Source organism: Myotis lucifugus, unplaced genomic scaffold (assembly GCF_000147115.1).
Source record: "Myotis lucifugus unplaced genomic scaffold, Myoluc2.0 scaffold_238, whole genome shotgun sequence".
Taxonomy (NCBI): Eukaryota; Metazoa; Chordata; class Mammalia; order Chiroptera; family Vespertilionidae; genus Myotis; species Myotis lucifugus.
The window spans coordinates 92393-105278 of record NW_005871286.1 but is presented as its reverse complement, the minus strand read 5'-3'; the positions used below and the strand labels follow the sequence as shown (position 1 = coordinate 105278).

At 40.1% G+C, this 12886-nt stretch overlaps 1 protein-coding gene across 1 annotated transcript in view; it reads right to left on the bottom strand.

Moving 5' to 3' along the window:
- Positions 1-12886, bottom strand: part of NEB (nebulin) — a 192085-nt gene that overhangs the window by 132473 nt on the left and 46726 nt on the right. The window contains 10 exon segments of the mRNA XM_023762218.1: positions 173-280; positions 434-538; positions 1003-1209; positions 1759-2070; positions 3425-3532; positions 5406-5510; positions 7319-7525; positions 8514-8825; positions 10799-10906; positions 11821-11925. Coding sequence (XP_023617986.1) covers positions 173-280; positions 434-538; positions 1003-1209; positions 1759-2070; positions 3425-3532; positions 5406-5510; positions 7319-7525; positions 8514-8825; positions 10799-10906; positions 11821-11925 — 1677 coding nt within the window.

Here is a 12886-nt window from a genome sequence, read left to right as displayed (position 1 = left end):
TTTTACATTAAATAATGGACAAATGATTAGAGGGTCCTTGGACTGAATGAAGGGATGTAGCTTGTGTGTTACACAAGACGATGGTCCCACCAACCCTGGGTAGAGCTGACTGCAGCTCCTGAAAACACACAAACTCCGCTCAGCCTAAGGAAAGCCCAGCGGAAGCACTTACATCACTGGCAATGTCTCTAGAGGCCTTTGCAGCCTTTATTGAGATGGCATCCGGCCTCAAGTCATATCCTTTCTTCTTTTCTTCTTCCCAACCAGCTTTGTACAGTTTCTAAGTGATCAAACAGAAAAAAAGAAAAGAAAAACGTCAGCATCTTTTCATTTGGGTTAGGACGAGGATCCTGATTTCTGGCTCGTAAAAGACAGACATTCCATAAGCGTTAGTTCACTTCACCTCCTCTACTTTTGTTGTTCATCTACTTACATCACTCATGGTGATTTGGTTCATTTTGGAGAGTAGAATGTCTGGCGTATCGGGCATGATGTGAATGGTGGTCTTGTCTTTGTTCCATTTCTCAATGTAGCGCCTCTACAACAAGAAGGGCAGGCACGTGACTGCACAGCGGGACCAGTGTGTGGGAGTGCTAGGAAGGGGAAGAGACTCACAGCTCCACGGGGAAGAGCTTAACTCTGATGTTGGAAAATGGGTGAAATAGCAGGAGGGGCTGATGAGACTAGGCACACGCTGAGGACAAAAATGATCACACAAGGGAATCCTTTTCCACTGAAACAACAAATGCCATCTTGCCTCATCCCCACATGATGTAGGTTTTGTAGTTTTTGTCCCACCCTCAGCTTGGTGTTGACAGCCCGAGGGTCAATATGACTGAGAATCTCTAGACATGACAAAAGATACAGAATGCCCCTCCTACCACCACCACCAGGACCATCAGAAAGATTAAAATGCCGACAGAGGTCATAGTGGCAGCGCCAGGCTCAGGGGCATGAGCACTATGAGGGTTCTGGGGCTGAGGCCAGCAGGTGAGTTCTTACCTTATCCATAGTCAGTTTGTTACTCTTGTTAAGTTCTTGTTCCATTGTGTCCATGGAGTACGTGAACTTCAGCTTCTCGGGGTGCTGGCGATACTTCCTCTCGCTAAGAATCTCTCCTGCTTTCTTTGCCTTCTCCACTTCTAGGGAATCTATTGGGACCCAGCCAATCCCTTTCATCCAGTTGGTGAAGTCGGATTTGTATAGATTCTTTACAATATAAAAGGAAAATTTGAACTCAGAAAGAGTCAGGGCATGGGTTTCTTTAGTTAGATGATTCAATCATTACCAAAAAGAAAGAAAAAAGGAGTTGGGGGAGAATAACTGGCTGTTTATTCTCTATTATCTTTTGGAAAACAATTAATTATAAAAGCTATTACATTCATGGTGGTTTCTAACAGGAAATCCTGACCCAATAATTCCTTTAAAAATTTAATTTTCTTGGGGTGAAAGTGAACAGAATTTTGCATTAGAAAACATATTATAAAGTACTCATTTAAATCTATTTTTTAAGGATACATCGTATATTGGGTCCAACATCCAAAGTTCTAAAATATGTATATAGTAACCCCAAAAGGAAGCTACCTATAGTTCAAATGAGTAAAAGCCTAAAACTCCAAATTCTAGAGAGGACCCCTAATTATAGTGAGTCTAGCCAGGTTTAGGGTGGAGTGAGTGGAATTGCCTATTTCTTGTTCTTCCCTCCTGCCAACTAGAAATGAATAATTCTATGCCAACAATCTGTTGATTGTTACATACATCGCTTTGAATCTGCATCGCGTTCTTGGAATGCTCCACATTCATGGCATCCGGCAGCAGAGTGTAGTTGTGGAAGGGTTGTCTGTAGTTGGTGTTGGTAGCAACCTCCTGAGATTTCTTGGCCGCCGTCACACTGAACATATCCAAGGGAGTGTGGTACCTGGTCTTGCTGGCTTCATAGCCCTTTTTGTACTCACGTTCTGACTGCATTTTGGCTACATTCATGTAGTGAACCAGTTTAGGATCATCCTGAAGACTACGAAATCCAATTTGCTTGCCTTTGGCTTTCTCGTGGGCCTCTTTATATTTGAACTATATGAAAAAGAAGGGCAGACAGAAGTTTGATAGGGTAGAGTAGGAAATACTAAAGTATTAAACTGAATTTACCTAACAAATTAAGCAATAGATAAATCCATTCTGAATCTAGTGTTTTAACATTGTTAAATAAACAACTAGCAAATAATTTTTAATGGATGGTCTTTAAACATGTTCTGAAGATAATCAAGAATGGAATAATTTGTAGTTTATATCCAGATTATTCATAACTAGATTCTTTGAATATGTTCAAAGGTTCCTGAAATTTTTACTTATTAAGGATTTGGTAGAGAGAGGAAGGGAGAGGGAGAGAGAGAAACATTGATGAGAGACATGATCTCCTGCTTCCTCCATGCCCTACTGGAGGTTGATCCTGAAACCTAGGCATGTGTCCTGACTGGGAATTGCACTGGTGACCTCTTGGTGTATGGGTTGACACTCAACCACTGAGCCACACTGGGTGGTGTATTTTTTTATTATGTTTCCAGTGTTACTTTGCATTATCTTATAAAGTCTTTGCATAATCCTGAGTAAATTTTTGCAATGCCCTTATACGAATTAGTGTATTGGACTACAAATGATAGAGTTTTAAACTCTATCAACATATTATATTAATTCATATAAAAATTATAAATTAATTTGTCAAATTGAATTCAGTATATAACTAAAATCATCTCATTTGAATCTATAATTCTGCCTGGATTTTCATATTTCATCAATTTTTGTGTGGAAATTATAGTATTTAAAAATTGTATTCTTGCCCTGGCCTGTTTTCTCAGTGATTAGAGTATCAGCCCTCACACCAAATGGTTGCAGGTTCAATTCCCAGTCAAGGGCACACACCTCAGTTGCAGGTTTGATCCCCATCCCTGGTCATTCAGGGTAGGTGCGGGAGGCAACCAATTAATTCTCTATCTCTATCTCTGTCTCTGTCTCTATCTCCCTCCCTTCCACTCTCTAAAAATCAATAGAAAAAAATATCCTCAAATAAGGATTTAAAAAATAAAATAAATATTGTATTCTTTTAAAACAGTTGGAGACATTTCCAATTTAGTGACATTTTAGTATACGAAAGCTTTTTTTCTTGACAAAATAAAAATCAGTTTTCAAGTTCATAACAATGAGAGTTCCAAATATTTTACAGTTTTAAAAAATAATTTTCTTTCTGTAACAACTGTATTGAGTTTTTAAATATTTTAAAGTGAAGCAGTGTAAAAAATCATTGTTACTTAGGATACTAGAAAAGTATTTTAATATCATAACTTTTTAATTTTGTTTCTAATATAGTTCATATAGCCTCCATGTGAAGATTTTGAAAACATAAAGTTTACTGCTTTCAAATTAGACTTACATCACTAGCAATATTTCTTGAACTTTTTGCAGCAACAATTGGAATAGCATCTGTTCTCAAATCATAACCCTTAGCGAGAGTTTTCTTCCAGTCTGCTTTATAATAAGCCTTGAAAAAAAAGAAATATTATTTTATTATTTAACAAAATTAAAAGAATGAAACAAGATGCCAAAATCTTTCTTATAAAACATCTCATACTTTACACCTTTCTATTGAGAGAATTTGCGGAGTTAGGGCTATTAGTTCATCTTTTATGTATCTATCAGAGCCTTTTTAAAAAACATCAGTAACTACACAGTATGATCTCAACTGCTTTAAAAATGTATATGTTGGCATAACAAAGCAACTGAAATGTAATGCTTTAAATGTGGAATGACAGATTTTAATTTTTTCATAATTTTTTATATTTCCAGCTTTTCTATAATAAGTATGTAATAGTTTTATTTTCTTGTACTTTTAATAATAAAGCATTTTAATTTACAGAAAGGCATTTAATATTAAAATTAAAATTTCAGATGTATTACCATCCAGTTTTAATTGACCTTCATGTTTAAATATTACTTATAACAGCAGAGAAAAATTCTAAGTAAACCAAAAGCATAGAAATGAGCACCAAAAAAATGTTTATTTGGATATCCAGAGAGCCTAAAAAATTAGGAAGAGTGACTAAGGTATCTTTTAAGAAATGAACACTTTTCTTAAGGTTTGATTATGTTTTTAAATTAGAATTTACCAATTTAAAAAAAACAACCCAAACAAAAGGAAACAATTCATAAGAGTAAATTTAAACATCACTACCAATTAGGTATCTAGACTACCTGAGAGAGATGTTCGTTACATACAAAAAAGAGTTTCTAAAGAAAATGACAGTAAACTTTTTAAAGAAGTTTTAACAAATAACTGAAACAAAAGTTAAATAAAGCAAAATTAACCTTACTACAGACTATGCACTACTGTATTTTCCTATCTTGGCTATCCCATTTTGTTCTTTTTTTTTTTAATGGAACACAACCTACTAGATTGATTTTATAACTCACTAATGAGTCATAGCCCATAGTTTGGAGAAGCCTGCATTAAGTGAAATGTTATGGTAGCCTCATATCCTATGACTAGACGCCTGGTGCATGAAATTCATACACTTGTGTGTGGGGGGGGTCCCTCAGCCCAACCTGCACCCTCTTGCAGTCTGGGAGCCCTCAGGTGATGTCTGATTGACATCAGTTGGACATCCTTAGCACTGCCATGAAGGTGGGAGAGGCTCCCCTCCCTGCCACTGCGCTCGCCAGCTGTGAGCCTGGCTCAGGACTTCTGGCTAAGCAGCGCTCCCCCTGTGGGAGTGCACTCACCACCAGGGGGCAGCTCCTGCATTGAGCATTTGCCTCCTGGTGGTCAGGGCACATCATAGCAACTGGTCGTTCCTCTGTTCAGTCAATTTGCACATTAGCCTTTTATTATATAGAATAAGAGTCTGATCTGAGGACTGTTTATTGGCCTCTGTACACAGAGGGCAAGGAGGGACTGAAGAAAGAGGCAGGTCACTCCAGATTGGTAGGTACATAAGCAAGGGAGCTTATGTATGAGGTCTGTCTTCGGTGGCCTCATAGGAGACCTCCGCACCCACCCATCAGAATCTTAAAAGTTTATATAGAGACCCTAACAGGGTTTAGTCACTCATACCATCCAGGTGGTCTCAACAACACATCGCTCTCGTAAGGCCGTGCCCTTGAAAATGGCTCCCATTGTGGAAACGGGCAGAACGTACATTCCTAGGACAGGGGAGGGGTGAACAGCCTGCAATTGCTCGGGGTCCAGCTAAGGGCCAACTGGCAGTCACAGCTTCTCTATGACCTCCTCTAACAGAAATTCAATGGGGCTCAACTCGGTTTATTCCCCTTAAAATTCTAAGTTCAACTGTTACCCAGAACTGGAAAGGAAAGGCCCCCATTAGCAATGTTAGACTATCACCAGGGAATGTACTCACATCACTCATGTTGAGGGCGTTGACCTTGGCTTGAATAAACTGAGGCAATTCGGGGTCTATCGTGTACTTGTGCTTCAGTTTCTCCCCCTCCACCTTGTAGTTCAACTGAAAACAAAGGAGGCAGCATGCAAACGTCATTAGCCGACAAAATGTAGATTTCCTTAGGCACATACTCCCATAAAAAGCAAGACTGTCATTTGTGTTTTTCCATACGTAAGCCTACCCCAGAGATATTGTGGGTTAAGTTCCAGACCACTGCAATCAAGTGAGTATCACAGTAAAGTGAGAGACATGAATTTTCTGGTTTCCCAGTGCACATAACAGTTATATTTACCCTATACTATAATTTATTAAGTGTGCAATAGCACTATGTCTAAAAAACAATGTTTATACCTTAATTTAAAAAGGCTTTATTGCTAAAAAAAATGCTAATCATCATCTGAGTCTTCAGTGAGTCCTAATCTTTTTGCTGGTGGAGGGTATTACCTTCCATTTGTAGAAAACGCAGTATCTTCAAAGCATAAAAAAGCACAATAAAACGGGTGTGCCTATATAAGGCAAATACCTAAACTATCATACAGAGGGGTTATTAGTAGTGTAGTCATTGGCTCATTTCACCAATAATTATTGGACAGCGCTGTGGGCCAAGTAAGGTGGTAGGTTCTGTGTTTAAAGGGTTGAAAAAGGCAGACCTGTACTTTTGGAGCTTACAGACCAGTAGAAGAGACAGAGAATAAACACATGAATTACAAGGTAGAGTTAGAATTTATGATGTGTTGTAAATAAAATAACTTTAGGAAAGAAACAGGGTGGTCAGCAAAGGCTTTCTAAGGAGATAATTGAAGATAAGGGAGGGGTCCAAGCAGAAGAAGAGCATTCAGGGCCCTGAATGTGGAAAGGGTGTGGCCTGAAAGGCACCGAAGGCAGCCCTGGGTTACAGGGGCTGGAGTGGCTGAGGAGGGCCAGAGCTCAGACAGGATAGGGAGTAGGGCCTCCCAGACAAGTTAATATGTTTAGATTTTATTTTCAGTTCAAGAAGTTACTAAGGGGTTTTAACTATAAGAGGGATGTGATTTGAGCTAAGATGGTCTCTCTGGTTGTAGTGTGTGCCTTGGGCATGGAATCCAGATACCAGATGACTATAGTCCACAGGAGAGATATGGAGCCAGAACTAGGTTGGTGGTGGCTGAAAGACAGAGAGGTGTTGGACAGGACGGCTGAGAGATCTAGGAGACTGACTCAGCAGAGGTGTTGGGTGTAGGGTTCACACAGGGAGGCATCAGTGGCGAAGCCAGGGGCTAAAAACACAGTCTTCTCTTCTTTGCTTTTTACTTACCTCCCTCTTTCGGGTGGAGGTCTTTTAAGAGAACTCTGACATTACCAAATGAGGTGAAGCACTGAGTATTGCAATTAGCCTCTGACTAAGACTAAGGGTCCAGCGAGACCTGGGCTCAGAGAGGTGACTCCCGATGATTCTGAAAGTAAACTGCTTATCTCCTTCCCAGAGGCCTCTCTCTAGATTGCCTCTCACAACATCCAGCTATTGTGCCCCGGGATGAGGACATTATTATGCCCTTTCCCTGGGAAGCTAAGTAGAACTGTTGCAACTCAGAGCAATAAAATAGCTTGGTCTGCAATTCAGACCGAGTGATAGATAATAATACTAATTTCATTCCATATGTCTCATGAATAGCACAGACTCCTCACTTTGGGAAAATAAAGCAGATTTGGAAGTTCTCCTCCCCTCCCAGTTCTATGGATGTTCAAGTTCCAAGGTGCTTTAAAAGTACAACCTCTGAAAGCAGTTCATTTGCTAACATAGATGCAGTCTCACGTATCGAATTAAGAAGGATGTGAAGTGGCTTATCACGGGGTTATTCATCAACACACCCTTCTGAAGGGAAACCACTTACGTCACTCAGCTGCTTTGTGTTCTGCTGAGCCAGAACCATGCCCATGGAATCAGGCACGCTTGTGAATTTGATGGTATCTGGGTGCTGTCGATACTTCCTCTCATTTAATGCATCGCCTGCTTTCTTGGCCTTCTCAACCTCCAGAGAACCAATAGGGATCCAGCCAATGCCCTTGAAGAAGGTGTTATAGTCGTCCTTATACACATTCTGTAAAAGAGCAAGCTCATATGAGGAGATGTCCTAGAGAACAGCCAAGCACCGGTTCTGCCATCTGCAATCCTCTGCAGGGGAAATGAATGGCAACCTTTTCAACTCGCCCCCGTCTGTAGTGGAAGCTATGGTTATGTCTGTCACGGAGCTTCTCACCCAGAATTTGGTAATGAGAAACAGCAGTGCTGTTGTTTGGGGCATTATACAACACAGAGAGGATCTGGGCCACATATTTCCACGGCTACTGCTGAAAAAATATCGTCTCTTTTGACAATAAATTGGGCTTTCCTTTTGATTTCACTGAAAACTCCCCAACTTTGAATTTCACCCACACTGTCCACCTAGGCTCTTCCTGATCTCAGCTGGGGAGAGACATTTTCATTGAGCCACAATAAAGGAACACCATTTCTTCCCTTCATAGAGGACGATTCTTATAGACATCTGGATCCTGCGGAAGGAAAAGCCCTGAATATTAAACACCTCCCTCTGCAGCTCCCCGTGAATCATGCTGCAGTCACAAAGCCTTCCTGGCTCATTTTAGATGACTCATCACACAGATTTACATGCATGAGAGTGTGACCTTGAGGTTTTTTTTAAAAGTCAAAAAATAACTTTGCTGAATTCAGAAAGAATAAAGAATGCTCCTATTTTGCCTTATACGTATCACCATTGAAGAAAGCACCCCAGGAGCAACCATTTCCTCTTGCTGAGGATTAAGGTGGCTTATCGACTTAGTGGAATATGGCTTTCTCTGTGACCCAGAAGTTAATAAAGGCAATGTCAATGGTGACAGTAGGAGTGCAGAAAGCCAGCAAAAACACAGCTTGTCCACCATGCCTTTGTTAATCTTTCAATAATGACTGTTTATTTTAAAGTACATTTCCCCCCAAATATATTACTGTATTGTGAAGTCTACTAAAGTAGGAAGAAAAGATTATCCCTGAAGTACCAGCTTCTCTGGGTCTGCTCTGTCCCACATACTTACATCACTCTGAATTTGATTCGCGTTCCTGGTGTGCTGGACACTCATGGCGTCAGGTAGGTATGTGTAATGATGTATCGGTTGTTTATAATTGATGTTGGTAACAACATCCTGGGCCATCTTTGCGGCTGTGATGCTAACCATGTCCCCAGGGGTATGGTAGCTGGTTTTGGTGTTCTCATAGTTCTTCCTGTATTCACGATCAGATTGCAGCTTGGCTACGTTCATATAATGGACCAGCTTGGGATCATCCTGGAGGCTTCTAAAACCCACATGCTTGCCCTTGGCCTTCTCATAAGCTTCCTTGTATTTATACTGCAGAGGCAGAACTTGGTTAGCAAAGTCCTAGGCAATGATACTAGTAGGTGTAGCAACTCTATTCACACACAAAAGCTCTCAGAACATTGTGACTTTCTGGAAGATTGTGCAAAAATGCAAACCATATCCCCCCCCCCCCACACACACTCCCCAGAAAGTTCAGAGTGACAGTATTTATTTCCATCACTTCTGTGTTACACTCAGGACCAGTTTCTTTTCTTTGTGATCAATCCTATAGATGACTTGCATTTAGAACTTTACTTAAAGCCAACTGAATTTTCACACTTACTATAAACATGACACGTTCCAAATGTAAGACCCATATCTCCTGGTTTTCCAGCAATGTGAATTCGCCTAATCCATTATATTATTGCACATCACAGATTATTAGAAATTATTGAGAAAACCTCCCATTTTCTGTTCCAATTGGCCTAGTAATAGCTAAACAACAGGTGCAGAGGAAACTCTAAAAAAACTCTACATGTGAGATGTTTGCACTCAGATCGTCTTGGGGTGGGGGAGGAAATCATTACTGTGATTTTTGTCTCAGGTTGACCTAATAGGGAGCATCAGTTTAGATGCTGCAATGGTAGGTAGCTGAGTCTTCACCCACCCCAGTCCTCAGCAGCTCCTCTCCTGAAGCAGCTAAGATGAGTAAAGGAACTACACTGAGGGCAGGGACCCCTGTGAGCTTTCCCCACCAGTAGATATCTAAAAGCTGTGCTGTCCAAAATCTCTCACTGCTGGGACCGGCAATGTGGTGCAGATTGAGCTACACTGTATGTAACAGGTCAAAACCTCAATTTCCACATAAAAGAATTAAAATCCACCTAAACTCTGCAGATACGCAGCTTCTGCTGTTTAAGCACCGATTTATCAACAGGAGTTTGGCAGGCAAAAGGATTATCAAGTAATCTCTAGGCATGTTAGGAAAAGCTCTGTGCAAGTGCTTACAAAAAAGAGAAGAGAATGTCATGCTTTAGACTTTCACTTCCTCCTAAAACTAGAAATGCATTTCACAGTGATGTGCACATCTCTGAGGAACTGTTTTCAGTAGCAGCCCTACAAGAAAAAGCTCTAGAATTCTTACACCCATCTCCCCTGTGGCCTGCACACATGTGTGGTTTCTTTCTTCTCTCCTCAAACCAAGATTGTAGTCTCTGGAATGGTGTGTAACAGTGAAGTGTGCAGGCAGCGGGGGGTGGGGGGGGGGGAGATGTGAAGCAGGGAGGGAGTATGCTTTGTGAAAATGTTGTTTTTCAATTATGGGAAGAAGAATAAGTGTATGCTGTTTCTGTTATAGATAAAATGGGCATCAATTACATAAATCAAAATTACATTCTAGAAAAGTGGTTCTTTGCCCATTGGATTTATAAAATGGTGATTGCCAGCAGGGAGGGGCTGGGGGGAGGCAGAAGAAGGTAAAGGGGGGATAAATGGTGATGGAAGGCACTTGACTTGGAGTGATGAACACTCAATACAGTGTACAGATGATGTGTTGTGGAACTGTGCACCTGAAACCTGTGTAATTTTGTTAACCAGTGTCACCCTAATAAATTCAATACAAAAAAATAAAAATAAAATCTGTACATTTTTTAGAACATCTTTTCAATCGTCTTAATGCAATTATAATGCAGGCAGGCACCTGAATTTAATGTGTTAGTGTCAGTCAGGATGTTCTCACCGAAAATAAATGCGGGCTGTCAGGGAAGGTGTCGGGGGAGGTAATTTGGGATATGAATCAGGGAGAAAGCTGCTGTCAGGATTATGACAGCTCTACCAAGTGGGGTCAAGTGAAAAGAATCACAAAACATGGAAAAGTGACAGTTTCTCAAAACAATATTTTGTGGAGAGTTTGAATGTCATGAATTCAACATCTTGTTTTCAATGTGATAGCATTTAAACAAGCACACATCTATTTACTTTTTAAAAAGGCAATCACCCAGATTTCACCTAGAACGTGTACTCACATCACTGGCAATGTTTCTTGACGCTTTGGCTGCAGTGATGGGAATAGCGTCTCCCAGCACATTGTTGCCCTTGGCTATTAAATCATGCCAGTCCCGTTTATAACAGACCTGGGACAGAAGAAGAAACGGGATGTCAGCATGCTGTGTATTCATCCGCTGAAGTGATTCCTCAACAGCTGGGATTGTTTTATCCCGCTGCAGATGGAAGCTAAAAGAATCTCCTAGAGCAAAACATCACATTTTACGTAGCATGGACTTACTGGGCTCTGCACTAATTATTCACCCAGATCTGGTTTGGGCACATATTGAACAGGGACATAAGAAACTGGAGTGGGTCCAGTTTGTAGATCTAATAAAGGTTCTGGAGACCAGGGTATGTGAGGACCAGCTGGAGAAAACGAAGTTGTTCAGTCTTATGGAAAGGTCAAGGGAAGGTCTGGTGGTAAGATCTAGCAATCTTAGGATTGTTGTTTTTTTTTTAAAAAAGGATTTTCTTTATTCTTATTTCTCTGGAGGATAATAACCTTCTCCACATGCAAAAATTAGGAAAACTAATTGAGGTTTAGAGAACTAGATGTTAAGCTCTACATAAAGAAGAATCCTTTATGGTGATTGTCAGGGGAAAAGGTAGGTGGGGCGGTAGAAGAGGATACAGGGGGATAAATGGTGATGGAAGGAGACTTGACTTGGAATGGTGAACACACAATACCAAATACAGAAACCTATAACTTTATTAACCAATGTCACCTCAATAAATTCAATACAGAAGAAGAAGAAGAAGAAGAAGAAGAAGAAGAAGAAGAAGAAGAAGAAGAAGAAGAAGAAGAAGAAGAAGAAGAAGAAGAAGAAGAAGTTGTCCTACACTTTAAAAGGCCAACTCAGAGGTACAGACACTGGCCAGGCTGCAACCGAGAACGTGTGGAAAACTGACCTAAGTAATCGTCAAGGTCCCATCATACCTTAAAATTCTATTATTTTATCACCAGTTCTGTATTTCACACCCCATCAAAGATCCTACTTACATCACTTATATTGTAAGCATTGCACTTGGCCTGTAGAAACTGAGGAAGATCAGAACTCATCGTGTATTTATGTTTCACATCTTCTCCTTTAGCTTTGTATAAGATCTGCAACACACAGCCACAATAACAAAAGGCATTACCAACAGTACAAAAATGAAAATGCATTAGTGGCATGCTTAAAGGAGTTATTCCTAGCACAATCCCCACCATTTCTATTGTGCAAAAGTATCAAAGGTATTTTTCTGTTTTTCAGAAACTCAAGCATCTTGTTGTCTTTAGGAAGAGCCAACAACTCTGTGTATTATAATAGAGAGAAAGAATCCTTAAGAGAATAGAAATAATTTACTGCCAAAGATAAATGAAAAATTGGTTCTAACGTGAACTACACCAAAGCCAGAAAAGTTCATTCTTTGCTAGAGGAGCTAATAGTTCTTAAAGTCTTATGTTGTTTTACACTTGGAGTGCGGGTGAATTTCCCGCCAAAATATAAGATGGCTCTGTCTTTTGGTTTTGTTCCATCCACCAAAAGGGTGGATTACAAACAAATATTTGGTAATACGCAGTTACAATCGGCCCGAGTTTACACGTTTCCCGCACTCCACCGCAAATCTATATGAACCGAGTTAAAGACGGCTCCCGCGGAGTACGCGCAATTCACGCGAGCCGACTTAACTCGTTTCCCGCACTCCAAGTGTTTAGTTTGGGTTTGTTATTTTTAGAGAGAAAATGATGGTTAGAATGTCTTTCACTTCTGCTTAAAACTTTCCACTTATAATTGTACAAGTAAAAGCATATAGTAATTTTCTCATTAAATGAAGGTGCTTATACATAAATCCAGTGTACTCAAAAGATTTACTATTTGGATTTACCCTAGCTTGTCATTTTAAAGACATCTGTAGACATCATATTATATCTCTCCTCTTGGTAATAAAAATGAAAGAAATTGCTCAATTTTCTAAAACTGAACTAGACCAGGAATCACAAGGAGATTTTCAGTCTCTCCATTGTTATTTATCGTACATACCTCCATTTCCCAGGCACGTCTATATGGAACATCATGGGTAAA